The sequence below is a fragment of the Ranitomeya imitator genome, chromosome 2, assembly GCF_032444005.1.
Source record: "Ranitomeya imitator isolate aRanImi1 chromosome 2, aRanImi1.pri, whole genome shotgun sequence".
Taxonomy (NCBI): domain Eukaryota; kingdom Metazoa; phylum Chordata; class Amphibia; order Anura; family Dendrobatidae; genus Ranitomeya; species Ranitomeya imitator.
In genome coordinates, this window is record NC_091283.1 from 335697840 (window position 1) to 335715771 (window position 17932).

General features: G+C 44.5%; 1 protein-coding gene across 3 annotated transcripts in view; it reads left to right on the plus strand.

The window, feature by feature from the left end:
• The window catches only part of LOC138663620 (oocyte zinc finger protein XlCOF22-like), a 69847-nt gene extending 52774 nt beyond the window's left edge, over nt 1-17073 (plus strand). For all 3 annotated transcript variants that reach the window (XM_069749892.1, XM_069749893.1, XM_069749894.1), the window contains one exon: nt 15416-17073. In XM_069749892.1, coding sequence (XP_069605993.1) covers nt 15416-16686 — 1271 coding nt within the window. In that variant the 3' untranslated portion in view covers nt 16687-17073. The remainder of the gene's footprint in view (nt 1-15415) is intronic.
• The last annotated feature ends 859 nt before the right edge of the window (nt 17074-17932 follow it).

A 17932-nucleotide genomic window follows, 5' to 3' on the forward strand; every position in this document is an offset into this window, starting at 1 on the left:
CTCCTCCACCATGTCTGTTGTGGGGGCGAGGAGTGTGGATGAAATGGAGGCAGACGTAACACAGCACAGCAGGGGAGGCGGTGTCAGATGGTGTCAGCCATGTTTCTGTGAGGCTGCGAAAGGCAAGATTGCGAGAGAGAAAAAGGTCATGAAGCTTATTGCATATGGAGTGGGCATTCAAGTGCTCCAGAGAGAGGGCACGGGGGGGTGGGCATAAGGGGCACGGGTTTTACGTTGGAAAGATTGCGGTAGTTCATTAGGTAGGGAGCAGTAGGAGGGGGTAGTTATGGGGGTGTGACCTGCAGAGATCCAGGATTTGTGGATATGTCGCCAGCAGTAAAGAGAAGCAGAGAGAGGGAGAGAAGGTGGGAGAAAGAGTTGCCGGCTTGTCCTATGTTTTGTTAGGAGAGATCTGAGGTTGAGAGAGCAAGTCAGGTGGGGAGGTAAGAGGGAAGGGGACATTATTATTTGGTTAGGGGATAGCGAAGGAGAGTGAAGATTAGTGGAAAGGAGTTATAAACTCCTGGCCAGATGGTACAGATGTCCGTCTAGTATTCACCTTATGTTTCCCACCACCCCTGACACTTGCTGGAGGTGCTGGAGTGACAGAGGTACATACCCCCACATCTGGTGGTCCTGCCCGCCTATTCACGACTTCTGGGTGGGTATTTTTGCACTTTGTAACAAATTATCTCTCCATAGAGTCCAGCCCACCATGAAATTAGCCCTGTTGTCTGTATGCAACCTCTCCATCGCCAAATTCAAGAAAGGTCTATTACGACATTTTCTAACAGCCGCACATAACGTGATCCTTCGCTTCTGGAAACAGTCATTGTCCTCCTCACGTGCTGACTTCGTGGTTGAACTAAATCACATTTACAGGATGGAGCAACTGGTTGGCCAGGATACTAGAACCGCAGATAAAGTGTTTAACACTTGGTCTCCCTGGATCGCTTTCAGAGAATCTGAGGAACTGAACACTTGGCTAAATTGATCCTATTAGCCCCCTTGCGGCCCGCAACCATAACTCCCCTAGGCAGTAAATTTTGCATTAACAGCCATACCTTAGCATAAAAGAACAACAGTCTCAAGTTAGTCGGGACTGAAGACCAGATTCTCCCTACCCTTATCCTACCCCCCCTCCTCCTCACCTCTCCCCCCCCCCACCTACCTCCCCCCCTTTTTTTTTTTTCTTCTTCTTTGCTCTCTTTTCTCTCACTCTCTCCTCTTCTTCTTCTCCCCCTTCTCTTCTTCTCTTTCTTTCTTCTCCACCTCTCTTTATTACTTTTTCTTCGCCTGGCCGGCCTTATATAGACCCCATAACCGACATTGAGTGCTCGGGCGAGCCTAGGCACTCTTGCTTTCATCCGGCGGCTTAGCCCTACCTGGAGCTGGCCGCTGGCTGAGTGGTGGGAACTTCTGATACACACATCATAAGCAATATTTATAAACCATTAGACCTCTGATTGTGAACAAACTACCTCTGTCTTAAAGTTACAACTTTATTGATTTGACGATTAATGTTTAAGTGTTAAAACTTTTAGTATTCAGCTGTCGATTTTTGTATCACTTTTACAATCCTGTATGTGCCTACAACTGCATTTGAACATCTGATTACTACTATGTTATTTACATGCAATTCAATAAACTTGATTTACAAAGAAGATTAGTGGAGCAAACACTGTAAGGGCATATGTAAATATGGTGAAGGAGTAAGATGGGTTAATAGAAAAGCTAGGTCCAAGTAATAAGAAGTGCTTACTTGGCAGACATACCCAAAAGAGACAGATACATAGTGTGGGGTCCTGATTCCTGCTGTGACTGCCATTGAAATAACTGCAGCTTCTCGATGCTTAGCTGCAGTGATGCTTTGCTGCAGGACGACGCGTGTCAGAACCCACGCACGTACACTCCTGAGAACACTACTAAATTTATAGGACTGACCAGAGGATCAGGTGAGAGGAATTGTGGGAGCTGGTTTTGGATAAATTAGCACATCAGGGGAGGTTAGATGATCAAAGGTGCTGGGCCTGGCTACATCTATATGCTATAACACCTTGCACCAGATCACATCTCTAATGACCCCAGCATGAATATACAGCAGTGAGTATTGAGTATAATGCAAAAAAATGAATTTAGCAAAGATTTAGTAGGCACTGTTTTATATACCATTATACTGTATGAAATGTTGCAGGATGATAAACAGCAGATGACTTCAAGCTGAGGTTGTACTATTAAAGGAAATGCTGCAGAAACAGCCCAATAGCCAGTATACCATACTGGCTAGCATACTATCAACACCTGTTAAGATTGATCTTCACCCTACAATGGTATTAGACCCAGCACTATATATAATATGGGAATTAACTTGACTAATAGTTCAGAACTGACAATAGTCAAGAATCCCATTTGAGTATTCTACATCTATCACTGGTTATAATATCACAATGTGATGTTTTTACAAAATAATCCTAAATTTATATGGAATAAAAGTTAAATTTAATTACACATTCCCTTTTTTCTTCTTTCTATTATCTACGGGAAGGAACTTTGACCCCCACATTAAACATGTCATCCACCTCGGCCTTCATCATTGCCAACACTGGAGGTGTTCTCCGGTATGCGGGTTGTTTGACTGGAGTGGCTACCCCTGTGTTAACAAGATGCTGGACCAAGGGGGTTTGATCAGGCCAACTCGTGAACAGGGAGCCATATGTTCCAAGCAGTTTTGTTAACTGCTGCTTCTGTGATGGACCAAGCCGTTCCCGCAATGGGACATCCATTATCCCCATTCCTCCTTTGGATTCCACCAATAAGTCCTGGATCTGGTCCATATCTAGGCCATCTAAATGGCGACAACAAACTGCTAAGTTGGTAACTTCCCTTTCCTTTTATCCAATTGACATGATAGGTCTGTTGACAAACACCTTCTTGATCCAGGGCGACGGGTGCAATCAGTCTCCCCACATTTCCTGGTGATGGTGAACAGACCCGTCCACATTGCTTGCAGCTTGTTTTTGCATATTGGTACTAGTGCTAGAACCTTTGTCCACAGGTAAATTCTCAATAGTCTGGTAGCACAGTTGTAACAAAGTGTTTGCCTTTCCTGAGATACTTCTAAGTTCCCATGGGTTAAGGCAATGAGATACCGCATCTTTTCCCTAAACTTTTGGATATGCTCCAGAAAGGGAACCTCTTCTGTGGGAAAATTGCCCTCCCAACTTTGTCTTACTAGCTCCAACAGCCCTTGTACTTTTCTGCCATACAGCAATTTAAAAAGAGAGAACCGGGTAGAATACTGCGGCATTTTCCAGTAGGTGAACAGGTGCTGCTGGTTTTTCTCCCAGTTTCGGGGTGGTAGTGGGTGGTACGCATGGTGCAGACCTCATGTTTCTCCCAGAGGGTTTGAATCTGTTCACTTTGGAACTGGGTCCTCTGGTCAGTCAATACCTCTTGTGGAATCCCTACTTGACTAAAATGTCCAGCAGAGCTTGAGACACGTGCTCTGCATCTGTGGCTCATAGGGCAATGATCTCCGGGTACCCGGGGCAAAGTCGACCAGGGTGAGGATGAACCTCTTTTTCTGCTGCGGCTGGAGACAACTAAGTGGCCCACTAAATTGATGGCAGCCCTTCGGAATGGTTCACCTATCAAGGGCATAGATTCTAGTGTGGCACGCAAGGGTGCTCTCCCCCCCCCCCCCCCCTCATTTATTGACAAACCAGACAAGAGGCTCAGTATTTCTGCACCTCTTCAGTGACCCTTTGCCAAAATATACTATGCAGCAGTCAGGCCTGGGTCTTTCTGACCCCTATATGCTCAGCTACAGGGACGTCATGGGCCAAGCAGAGGAATTGGGGTCGGTACTGCTTGGGCACCATGAGCTGATGGTTACAGGTTTCTCTGTGCAGAATGCGGGCATTTCCCTATATAACAATCCATTCTCCCATCTATACACCTCCCACTGATTTCTTTCCCCATGTCGTGCTGCCGTATTGCGGGCAAGCTTTAGTGTGGGGTCCGTGAGTTGAGCTTCCTTAAACTCCTTACGATCTGTCTCTCCCCAGTCGATGGGCACAATCTGGTCAGGTGTACTCACTGCTGTCAGCACAGATGAGGATGATGGAGGCTTGGAGTGTGGATTCTCCTCGGGATGGGTGGCAGAAGGATCCACATCAAGGGGCTGTTTGGCTTGGTTGCATGTGATGACTGTGACAAATTGGCTGGACAGTCCTGGTCCTAGGTCATTCACCAACATAACAGGTATGGGGAGGCCGTCCATGAGTCCCACTTCGACCTCTCTCTGGTCGGTACCCTAGTTCGGCTGCACATGTGCTAGAGGGATGTCTGAGCAATGACCTCCAGTCAGTGAGATGGTTTCTTGGTGACCTGGTAAGTAGTGTTCTATTGTGACAATATCTGGGCTGACCAGGGTGATGGAGAACCCAGTGTCCCCAAGTCCGTGGGCCTGGATATCACCGACCTTGATGGGCTGGATGTGGCAATGGAAGTTGGCTGGTGTAGGGTGGCCAACCCATTATAGAGAATGGATGGGATGTATTGCTATCTACGGGGTTAGTGTCCCTCAGAGCCTGTTGGCTTGTTTTGTAGATGTTAACCGGCTGGGCTGGCAGACAGTCTCCAAGCATGGAGCCCCGGCCCTGGGGACAATCTTTGGTAACATGTCCAAGCTCCCACATGTACCATGGGTTGGCCAAATCATGGGTACTGTTGGTAACCCTTTGTCCTGGTGGGTTTTCTGCTGGATAGTGGGATAATCCTGCTTGAGTGACTGATGGCTGGTCAAATCTTTGGTTGATTGGTCTTCTGGGATTGGTGGGCATATTGGATCTCCAGTGGGGTCGATTGGCTGTAAACTCTTCAGCTATTTGGGCTACTTGCTCTGGGGTGTGTCTCGTGTTTTTTTTGGGGGGCCATTTTGTAGATAAGCTGCTTGAGCACGATCATGTCCCTAAGGGCAGCAGCACTGTGGGCAGCCCTACCGTCGAGCCAGTGTTTGCAGTGATGCCAGAGTTGACTGCCAAATTCTACATAGAAAACCCGTTGGAGAGACAATGTCCAGAGCTTGGTGTGATATCTCTCGGTGGTGATTGGAATTATTAAGGACACCCTGCTAGCCCTTTCTACATAGTCCAGGCAGTCCTAAGGCTCAAGTAACCTGGCAGCATCTGTGCCCAACCAGTCAAACTAGTCCACAGGTATTTAACCCAATGAGCTGTGGGCACCTGGTGCATCAGCATCAGAGGCTCAAAATCTTGCAGACGTTCATCGACTTCGGTTTTGGACTTACTAAACACTAGCACATCTCTGTAGTGGAGAGGAGTTCATTGTTGGGGGACTATTATGAGGTTGGGATCCGGCGCTGGCGATAGAGGTACTGGAACTTCCAAAAACAAGCCCTTTCCCCACTTGAGGTTCCAGGTCCCAATGCAACCAAAAACTCCTGGATTTGGGCTGCTGGGGTCTGGGTTGGGAGAATGACAGGACATGTTTAAAAAAGAAACACAAAAAACATAATAAAACCGAAGGGAGCAAGTCCCCACATTCAGCACTAATAAATGTAATCAATATATACCATATGGAACGAATGGAGAGTTTACTCCGTAATATGAACAGTAAATGATATACAATTTGAGCAATATAAAGTGCATTGCAAGAAAATTGGTTATAATCACCTAAATATTGTCATATGGGTTAATATTAAAGGTATAATCAATAACAATTAGGTGCAATATTGCAATCAAAGAAAGTGCATAGTGGGGTATGTATGAAGGTATATCTCCATTTAGGTAAAAGGAGGAAGAGTAATACTAACCGGAGTTCATGTTGCGTGTGCTGGCACTGCCACCCCACACTCCAACAGGCGTTTCACATATTGCTTCTTCAGGGAGTGACATTGCATCCCTGTTTTGCAAAGATAGCAATACAATAAACAGTAGGAACTGATATAAGAGGTAAATAACAACCATTCGTCCATTTACAAATATCAACTTTAACCTGCAAGAAGAGTCAATACTTCAGGCAACAGTTTATGATTCTGGACCTACTGAACTTACATTTGGTACAATTAAGAAGAAATGCTGAGTCATCACAGGCGCACGCCCTGCAGCAGCTCTGAGTTGGTGGCCACAAGACATGGCTGTGTGCGCTACCTTGACCCCCTCCACTTTGTGCTCTGGCACATGTGCGCATCTGACATGAAGCTGGATGGTACTACTGGTCCCAGACAGCCTAATCTTATTGGCTGGACAGAGCCGCGCTGCCCAGAGCTTCTAGTTCTGACATCTCCATCACCAGCACCACCTACAAAATTAATATGGCGGCTCATGGTGACATATGCAGATATCACAGGAGCAGATCCCAGAGGAGATGGGACACACCATTTGCAGATGCCCTAAAATGACAAAATGGCAGAAAACCAGAGCAGTAGAAATCCCCATAAGGTGACTCAATTTTGGAAATTATAAACCTCAGCGAATTAATTTATAGGAGTAGTGACTATTTTCACTGCATGGGCACTTTCTGGAAATTGGCACACAGTGGATGTTGGAGAGTGAAAATTGCACATTTGCCATTTTATTGCCCAGCACACAGTGCCCAGATTGTGCTCCAGGAGACACGCACCATACATTAAGTGGGTTCTTGTCACTATAGTAATGCCAAATACATCGATGCTAAATGTGGTTTGGTCACACTGCAAGGCTCAGAAGTGGGGGAGGGGATTTGACTTTAGGAGAGCGGATATTGCTCAACTGATATATGGAAGTAATGCTGCTTTTCAATAACCTTTTGAGCACTAGGCATGTGGAAACCCAAAACGAAAAGTGGGAAAAACCCCCTTACCATGTCATAAATGTAGCATTGCTACTTGTTAACCCCTTCATGATCCAGCCTATTTTGACCTTAAAGACCTTGCCGTTTTTTGCAATTCTGACCAGTGTCCCTTTATGAGGTAATAACTCAGGAACGCTTCAACGGATCCTAGCGGTTCTGAGATTGTTTTTTCATGACATATTGGGCTTCATGTTAGTGGTAAATTTAGGTCAATAAATTCTGCGTTTATTTGTGATAAAAACGGAAATTTGGCGAAAATTTTGAAAATTTCGCAATTTTCACATTTTGAATTTTTATTCTGTTAAACCAGAGAGATATGTGACACAAAATAGTTAATAAATAACATTTCCCACATGTTTACTTTACATCAGCACAATTTTGGAAACAAAATTTTTTTTTGTTAGGAAGTTATAAGGGTTAAAATTTGACCAGCGATTTGTCATTTTTACAACGAAATTTACAAAACCATTTTTTTTAGGGACCACCTCACATTTGAAGTCAGTTTACGGGGTCTATATGGCTGAAAATACCCAAAAGTGACACCATTCTAAAAACTGCACCCCTCAAGGTACTCAAAACCACATTCAAGAAGTTTATTAACCCTTCAGGTGCTTCACAGCAGCAGAAGCAACATGGAAGGAAAAAATGAACATTTAACTTTTTAGTCACAAAAATTAAAAGGAGAAACTGAACCACGAAAGTTGTTGTCCAATTTGTCCTGAGTACGCTGATACCTCATATGTGGGGGTAAACCACTGTTTGGGCGCACGGCAGGGCTTGGAAGGGAAGGAGCGCCATTTGACTTTTTGAATCAAAAATTGGCTCCACTCTTTAGCGGACACCATGTCACGTTTGGAGAGCCCCCGTGTGCCTAAAAATTGGAGCTCCCCCACAAGTGACCCCATTTTGGAAACTAGACGCCCCAAGGAACTTATCTGGATGCATAGTGAGCACTTTGAACCCCCAGGTGCTTCACAAATTGATCCGTAAAAATGAAAAAGTACTTTTTTTTCACAAAAAAATTCTTTTAGCCTCAATTTTTTCATTTTCACATGGGCAACAGGATAAAATGGATCCTAAAATGTGTTGGGCAATTTCTCCCGAGTACGCCGATACCTCATATGTGGGGGTAAACCACTGTTTGGGCGCACGGCAGGGCTCGGAATGGATGGCACGCCATTTGGCTTTTTAAATGGAAAATTAGCTCCAATCATTAGCGGACACCATGTCACGTTTGGAGAGCCCCTGTGTGCCTAAACATTGGACATCCCCCAGAAATGACCCCATTTTGGAAACTAGACCCCCAAAGGAACTAATCTAGATGTGTGGTGAGGACTTTGAACCCCCAAGTGCTTCACAGAAGTTTATAACGCAGAGCCACGAAAAAAAAAAAAAAAAAAAATATTTTCTCAAAAATGATCTTTTAGCCTGCAATTTTTTATTTTCCCAAGGGTAACAGGAGAAATTTGACCCCAAAAGTTGTTGTCCAGTTTCTCCTGAGTACGCTGATACCCCATATGTGGGGATAAACCACTGTTTGGGCACATGCCGGGGCTCGGAAGTGAAGTAGTGACATTTTGAAATGCAGACTTTGATGGAATGCTCTGTGGGCGTCACGTTGCGTTTGCAGAGCCCCTGATGTGGCTTAACAGTAGAAACCCCCCACAAGTGACCCCATTTTGGAAACTAGACCCCCAAAGGAACTAATCTAGATGTGTGGTGAGCACTTTGAACCCCCAAGTGCTTCACAGACGTTTACAACGCAGAGCCGTGAAAATAAAAAATCATTTTTCTTTCCTCAAAAATGATGTTTTAGCAAGCATTTCTTTATTTTCACAAGGGTAACAGGAGAAATTGGACCCCAGTAATTGTTGCGCAGTTTGTCCTGAGTATGCTGGTACCCCATATGTGGGGGTAAACCACTGTTTGGGCACACGTCGGGGCTCGGAAGTGAGGGAGCACCATTTGACTTTTTGAATACAAGATTGGCTGGAATCAATGGTGGCGCCATGTTGCGTTTGGAGACCCCCTGATGTGCCTAAACAGTGGAAACCCCTCAATTCTAACTCCAACACACCCCTAACCCTTATCCCAACTGTAGCCGTAACCCTATTCACAACCCTAACCCCAACACACCCGTAACCCCAACACACCCCTAACCCTAACCACAACCCTAATTCCAACCCAACCCTAGCCCTAAGGCTATGTGCCAACGTTGCGGATTCGTATGAGATTTTTCAGCACCATTTTTGAAAAATCCGCGGGTAAAAGGCACTGCGTTTTACCTGCGGATTTACCGCGGATTTCCAGTGTTTTTTGTCCGGATTTCACCTGCGGATTCCTATTGAGGAACAGGTGTAAAACGCTGCGGAATCCGCACAAAGAATTGACATGCTGCGGAAAATACAATGCAGCGTTCCCGCGCGGTATTTTCCGCACCATGGGCACAGCGGATTTGGCTTTCCATATGTTTACATGGTACTGTAAACCTGATGGAACACTGCTGCGGATCCGCAGCGGCCAATCCGCACCGTGTGCACATAGCCTAATTCTAAAGGTATGTGCACACGCTGCGGATCCGCAGCAGTTTCCCATGAGTTTACAGTTCAATGCAAACCTATGGGAAACAAAAATCGCTGTACACATGCTGCGGAAAAACTGCATGGAAACGCAGCGGTTTACATTCCGCAGCATGTCACTTCTTTCTGCGGATTCCGCAGCGGTTTTACAACTGCTCAAATAGAAAATCGCTGTTGTAAAACCGCATTGAAATGCGCAGAAAAAACATGGTAAATCCGCCATAAATCCGCAGCGGTTTAGCACTGCGGATTTATCAAATGCGCAGCGGAAAAATCCGCAGAGGACCAGAATACGTGTGCACATACCGAAACCCTAACCCTACCCCTAACCCTAACCCTAGTTCTTACCCCAACCTTAGTGGAAAAAAAATATATATATATATTTTTTTTTTATTGTCCCTACCTATGGGGGTGACAAAGGGGGGGAAGGGGGGGTCATTTACTATTTTTTTTTATTTTGATCACTGAGATATAACCTATCTCAGTGATCAAAATTCACTCTGGAACGAATCTGCCGGCCGGCAGATTCGGCGGGCGCACTGCACATGCGCCCGCCATTTTGGAAGATGGCGGCGCCCAGGAAAGAAGACGGACGGTCCCCGGGAGGCCAGGTAAGTATAACGGGGGGGAGATCAGGGCACGGGGGGGGGCGTCGGAGCACGGGGGGGAGGGGGATCGGAACACGGGGTGGGGTGGATTGGAGCACGGAGTGGGGGATCGCTGTGCGGGCGGGTGGATCGGAGCACGGGGGGGAATCGCTGTGCGGGGGGGGTTTGATTGGAGCACGGGGGGAGCGGGCAGGAGGACGGGGGAGCGGAGCACAGGACCGAGGGGAGCAGACCACAGATCGGGGGGCTGGGGGGGCGATCGGAGGAGTGGGGTGGGTGCACATTAGTGTGTCCAGCCATGGCCGATGATATTGCAGCATCGGCCATGGCTGGATTGTAATATTTCACCATTTTTTTAGGTGAAATATTACAAATCGCTCTGATTGGCAGTTTCACTTTCAACAGCCAATCAGAGCGATCGTAGCCACGAGGGGGTGAAGCCACCCCCCCTGGGCTAAACTACCACTCCCCCTGTCCCTGCAGGCCGGGTGAAATGGGAGTTAACCCTTTCACCCGATCTGCAGGGACGCGATCTTTCCATGACGCATATGCTGCGTCATGGGTCGGAATGGCACCGACTTTCATGACGCAGCGTATGCGTCAAAGGTCGGGAAGGGGTTAAAGCAGCATGGATCCAATACCATTAATCACCAGAGAAAATTGACAAAAGAAAAGGATCCACATGGCCGTATGGATAAAAATATGTAACATTATTTCACATGGTTAATAAAAAGTTGTCCAGACAATTACAAAATATTGTCCATTCTGATGCACGTTTCTGGCCGAAGCCCGATAACGAAGGCCTTAGGTCAGAATCGGCAATGTTTTTTAATTGTCTGGACAACTATTTTAACCATGTGAAATAATGTGGAAATATCTGTTTTTCTATTAATAGATGATGGAACTGAGTAGGGACTTGTTTTTTTGTGAGATAACTAGAAGTTTTTATTGGTATTCTTTTTGACTGCATAACATTGCTTTGTTGGCTTTGTTCATTCTGTCTCCCAAATATGGGATTCAAACAGTTGAACACTACGGTCTACTGATTGATCTTATGAGGTTTTCTATTAGACTGTAAATTCTCATTGTTTTTTGTGAATTATTCAACTTTTTTACATAACTTGCCAACTGAACTACCTTGCATGTCTTTTTACTCCATTCAATGTCAGCAAGCAACCCAAATGGTATCTAACTCATTCTATCTCCGGCATTGAATCCTGCATGTATCTAGATTTGTTAGCCATCTTAGCAAGCATTTTTTTGGGTATATTTTGTTGTATAGCTATTGAACTTACTTCTGCTTGTTCTTTATGTAGAGTGGTCATATAACTGTTTTCTAAGTGGTTTATGATCCATGTTGGTCTGGACATTTGTTTTTGTTCACTACATTTATTGTGTGCTGCTGTCTCAACTTAGTTCGATTCATTGCTAACGTGAGGAAAAAAAAAGGAAGATCTAAGAGCTAGCCTCCTATAAATTTAGATATAGCTTGGGGATGCATTCATGCAGGGGAGCATTCGTGCACATTTAATCGAAGTACGTTTGTAAAAGTATTGGCAGTTACAACATAAGTTAGACAAGGGCAGGAGACAGGTAAGACAATTTAAAAAAAAATCTATTCCCTGTTCATTTGGAACAGAACAAATATTCACCATATGCATTTGTATAATCTACATCCTGGCTGCTGCATTCACTCACATTCACTGCCCTTGCATTAACTCTTAACACTCCACATCGGCCCCTCTACCCTTTCCTCTCCTATGTATAGCACTCACGCTCTGTTCACATTGCTTAACAGCGTAGATCCATTCAGTCCAACCATCCAACACAAGAGATGCTCTTACAAATCACTTAACCATCTGCTCACTCTTTCTATCCTCCTTCTCCTAGTCGCAGGAGACATCTCTCCCAACCCCAGCCCCCCATGTTATAGCAAGTCTAACCTCCCAACTGCTACACTCAGAAACCCCTCCAACCTTATTAATATCCCATGCATGCCTTCTGCCTCTTTCAATTGTGCCCTTTGGAATTCTCGATCTGTGTGTGTGTAATAAACTCCCTTTCATCCATGACTTCTTGCTTTCTAATTCTCTTAACCTCCTGGCTCTTACTGAAACCTGGATTCAGCAGTCAGACACCACTGCTGCTGCTCTTTTATATAGTGGACTACACTTTTCTAATACCCCAAGATCGGACAACAGAGCAGGTGGAGGAGTTGGTCTGCTCCTATCACCCAAATGTACCTTCCAAGTTATCCCCCAAGAACCCTCACTTGTCTTCCCTTCCTTTGAAGTCCATGCTGTCAGACTCTACATCCCCCTTCTCCATGCGAGTGGCGGTGGTGTATCGGCCTCCCGGCCCCTCTCATCAGTTCACTTTGCCACCTGGCTTCCACACTTTGTCTCCTGTGACATTCCCACCCTCATCATGGGTGATTTCAACATCCCCATTGCTTTTCCCCTCTCCCCATCTGCTTCTCACCTTTTATCTCTAACCACTTCTTTCGGCCTCTTGCACCATACTAACTCTCCAACACATGAAGACAGAAACTCCCTCGACTTGGTCTTCTCCCGGCTTTGCTCAGTGGACGATTTCACAAACTCCCCTCTCCCGCTCTCTGACCACAACCTTCTTTCATTCTCTATCAAGAACTGCCATCCCGCTCAGGTCACCCCCACTTTCCACATTTTATAGAAACATACAGACCATTAACACCCAGAAACTTATGAAGAACTTGCAGTCCTCATTGGCCCCTATCTCCTCCATCTCATGTCCTGATTCTGCACTGAAGCATTACAATGAAACCCTGCAAAGTGCCCTGGATGAAATTGCACCTCCTATACATAGAACAACTCGGCACAGAGTTACAGAAGAAGTCGTCATCAGGCTCTTTGCATCTTCTCACCCGCCACTTGCACCAGTGACCCCATTCTGTCACATCTCTTCCAGTCCCTTTCCCTGGCTGTCATCTCTCACCTAACAAAAATATTCAACCTCTCTCAAGGACACCGCTCTCTCCTGGTTCTCCTCCTATCTCTCTGACCGCTCTTTCACTGTATCTTTTGCTGGTTCCTCCTCTCACCCTCTCACCTTCCCCTTACTGTTGGGGTTCCTCAAGGATCAGTCCTTGGCCCCCTCCTCTTCGTTGTTTGTCCAATAGGGGCAGCATACAATCAGTAGATTTGGTTTCCAGTACCATCTCTATTCCGATGACACCTAATTATGCACTTCTTCTCCTGATATCATGCCTGCCTTTTTCGAAAACACTAGTGATTTGTCTTACCGCTGTCTCTAACATCATGTCATCCCTCTATCTGAAACTAAACCTGTCAAAAACTGAACTCCTCATGTTCTCTCCCTCTACTAACCTACCTTTTGCCTGACATTGCCATGTCCATGTATGGTTCCACCATTACTCCCAAGCAACATGACCGCTGCCTTGGTGTCATACTTGATTCCGAGTTTTCATTCACCCCACACATCCGATCACTGGCTCGCTCTTGTTATCTGCATCTCAAAAACATTTCTAAAATTTGCCCTTTTCTTACTTTGGACTCTGCAAAAACTATTAGGCTATGTGCACACGTTGCGGAATTGCCGCGGAAATTTCCGCGGCAATTCCACAACTCCCTGCCTTGGGTAAAACATGTGGAATTGGCATGCGTATTCCCGCTAAACAGTAACGTTTTGCAAGCATTTTCCAAGCGTTCTGCAGCATCGCTTGGAAAAATGATTGACAGGTTGGTCACACTTGTCAAACAGTGTTTGACAAGTGTGACCAACTTTTTACTATTGATGCTGTCTTTGCAGCATCAATAGTAAAAAGATATAATGTTAAAATAAAAAATCGTATTCTCACCATCCGGTGGCCCCCGCAGCATTCCCGATCCTCACGATGCTCCCGACAACTCACATTCCCAGTGATGCCTCACGACCATGACCCCAGATGACGTAGCATCACGCGAGACCGCTACATCATTACAGGTCATTGTCACAAGGCATTACGGGCAACGGGAGCTGCCGGGATCATCGCTAAGGCCTGGACTGGATCCGGGGGCCGCCAGAAGGTGAGTCTATAACAGTTTTTTATTTTAATTCTTTTTTAGGGTCTGGAGGGGAGTCTCCTCTCATCCACCCTGGGTACCAACTGCACATGATCCGCTCACTTTGCGCATGGAGGGCATGGCCCCATGCGGGAAGTAAAAAGAAAAATGCATTCTTTGTGTGCAAAATCGTCGCAACTCCGCACAAAGAATGAACATGCTGCGTATTTTTCCGCAATGCGATTCCACCACGAATTAGCACAGCATTGCGGAATCCCATTGAATTCAATGGGTTGTTTTGTGTATGCGTTTTCACAGCGAAAAAAACGCGGCAAAACGCATACAATCTGCAACGTGTGCACCAAGCCTTACTGTTTCACTCATTCGTTCTCGTCTGGAGTATTGTAACTCTCTACTAATCCGTCTCCCTCTTACCAAACTCTCCCCTCTCCAATCTGTCTTGAATGCTGCAGCCAGGATCATATTCCTCACCAATCGTTATACCGATGCCTCCACCTTGTGCCAGTCATTACACTGGTTACCCATCCACTCCAGAATCCAGTACAAAACTATTACCCTCATCCACAAAGCACTCCATGGCTCAGCACCGCCCTACACCTCGTCCCTGGTCTCAGTCTACCACCCTATCCGTGCTCTCCGTTCTGCTACTGACCTGAGGTTAACATCCTCAATAATTAGAACCTCCCACTCCCGTCTCCAAGACTTTTCACATGCTTCGCCAATTCTTTAGAATGCGGTACCCAGGTTAATACAATTAATCCCCAATACCCAGTTTTAAGTGTGCCCTAAAAACGCATTTGTTCAGACTGGCATACTGCTTCAACGCATTAACCTAACTATCCCTGTGTGGCCCATTCAAAAAACTTAACCATAATCAGGTTCCTAGCATCATGTTCTCATGCACTTTATGCAGTTAATAGCCCTTAATGTCTGTACTGTAACATATTTAGGCTGCTAACTGGTTCATGCAGCTTTACATGAACACCTGATCTTTACACTATGGCTTGTCCAAACAACAAAAGCAATTGTTACCACCCACCTCTCGTGTCTCCCATTTTTCCTCTTAGTTTGTAAGCTTGCGAGCAGGGCCCTCGTTCCTCTTGGTATCTGTTTTGAACTGTGATTATTGTTATGCTGTAATGTCTATTGTCTGTACAAATCCCCACTATAAATGTAAAGCGCTGCGGAATTTGTTGGTGCTATATAAATGCAATTATTATTATTTCCACAGACAGTTTAACTAGAAATGTTCAAAGTTATAATTTTCAAGCATATTGTATTAAAAAATAATTGTTTTTTATCTTAACAGATGACTATACCAGGAGATCAGAGGGACAGGTGGCATCTCCAATTTTTAAACCAGATGATCTTGAGATCCCACATGATGCAATTGAAGTGAATTCCATTACTCCGGATATACCATCATCCCTTCACAGCAAAGATCTTTCATCTGATCCTTTGAAACAGGTCCTGTCTTTTGATTCATTATCGACTACTAAGGAAAATCAAAGTTACAAAAGAGATATTAGAAAAGAACTGTTCCTTAAGGAAATAAGCCATTTTCGCGTTCAGAATATGGAAATAGTTTTCCCCTCAAAGTCTTTTCTTAAACATCAAAACATTCGCACAGCAGAGAATAGATTTTCTTGTTCCAAGTGTGGGAAATGTTTTAACCAGAAATCAGATATTGTTAGACACCAGAGAATTCACACAGGAGAGAAGCCATTTTCATGTTCAGAATGTGGGAAACATTTTAACCAGAAATCAAATCTTGTTAGTCACCGGAAAATTCACACAGGGAAGAAGTCATTTTCATGTTCAGAATGTGGGAAATGTTTTACAGAGAAATCAAGTCTTATGAAACATCAGAGAAGTCACACAGCAGAGACGTCATTTTCATGTTCAGAATGTCAGAAATGTTTTACAAAGAAATCAAATCTTGTTGCACACCTTCGAACACACACAGGGGAGAAGCCTTTTTCATGTTCAGAATGTGGAAAATGTTTTACACAGAAATCAAATTTTGTTAAGCACCAAAGAACTCACACAGGTGAGAAGCCATATTCATGTTTAGAATGTGGGAAATGTTTTAACCAGAAATCAGATTTTGTTATACACCAGAGAACCCACACAGGAGAGAAGCCTTTTTCTTGTTCATATTGTGGGAAATGTTTTAACCAGAAATCAAATTTTGTGAAGCACCAGAGAACCCACACAGGGGAGAAGCCTTTTTCCTGTTCAGAATGTGGAAAATGTTTCACAGAGAAATCAACTCTTTTTACGCATCAGAGAACTCACACAGGCGAGAAGCCATTTTCATGTTCAGAATGTGGAAAATGTTTTATGAAGAATTCCTCTCTTATTTGTCACCGGAGAACTCACACAGGGGAGAAGCCTTATAGATGTTCAGAATGTGGGAAATGTTTTAAACAGAGAGCACATCTTAATAGACATCAAAAAAGTCACACAGGGGAGAAGCCTTTTTCCTGTTTAGAATGTGGAAAATGTTTTGTGAAGAAGTCCTCTCTTCTTAGTCACCAGAGCAGTCACACAGGGGAAAAGCCTTTTTTTAATTCTTAATGTGGGAAATGGTTTACTTGTAAAAAAAAAAAACAAACAAACACGCTTTTAGCAAGAAAAAATCTTGCCAATAAGTCTTATAGACTGGAGGCAGCTTCCTGTGACAAAGGAGAATGTGGCGACAGTGTCCTTCCTGATCCCTGAGAAAACTACTCTCTCTCTCCTCCAGCGCCAATCTTATCTAACTGAGCAAACAAGTAGAGGAAGGTACCAGGACCTGCACAGAGGCTGCATGTCCTGATTGAGCAGCTGAAGAACTTTCCACCCGACTAGCTCAAGGATCTTTCAGATCCTATAACCAACCCCGATCATGAAATAAACCATTTCGTAATGATTTTGACCTCCTGAGTTCAAATCTAACAATTAAAAATGTCCTTATTTTTTGTTTCTATGATTCCAAAGAGTTTTCATTTTACTACTACATATAATGAATGCATATAACTTTAGGTACTTTGAAACATTATTATTTTTGCATATATAAACATGCAGAATATTTTGTTATGCCAATTTTCTGATATTTATTTGGAGGACACTAAGCAACAATTCAAATAACTAAAACTTATCTAAACACTATTGCGAATTATAAACCGTTACAGAAATTGCACTATAAAATTTGGTTCTTGTGATAAACCCGCACCTCGCCACCCTGCCTGATGTCAGTATTACTTCAGCAAGATCACATAGTACGGTCTCCCCACTTTGAGCAATGTGATGTTCCGCACCCCCTGAGGACACATATGGTCAGCTTGGCATAGGTTTACACAGACATCCACTTTCGACACGGGCCGAGGGAAACATAGTGGAGTGAGAGGATGTGGCCAAAGCAGTCATTGACATGGCACCACACTCACCCACAGCACTAACAGGCTAGAAGGCCCCCTTCACAAGCACAGTAAAACAGATTGCTAGCAGTCCTACCAGGCTGACAGCAATCAGTTGTTCATTTAGCTATAAACCCGGTCTGTTAATGTAATTAAATCTGGACAGAATCCAGCCCCGATAGCATGGAACGTTAAGTTGAAAATATGGGCATGTGGATTCTCGGATCGAGATAAGAGTAGACTAAGTATAAATTATATATTTAATCGCCTTAAAGGCACACTACACGAAACACTATGTACACATTGGTTATACAGATAAAATGGTCAGATATGCAAATAGTGATAGTACAGAAGTATGTAAAAGGTGAGTCAGTTACCAGTAGATGAAAGGCCAGGCTTTTGGGGGAGGGGCTGCCATATGGGAG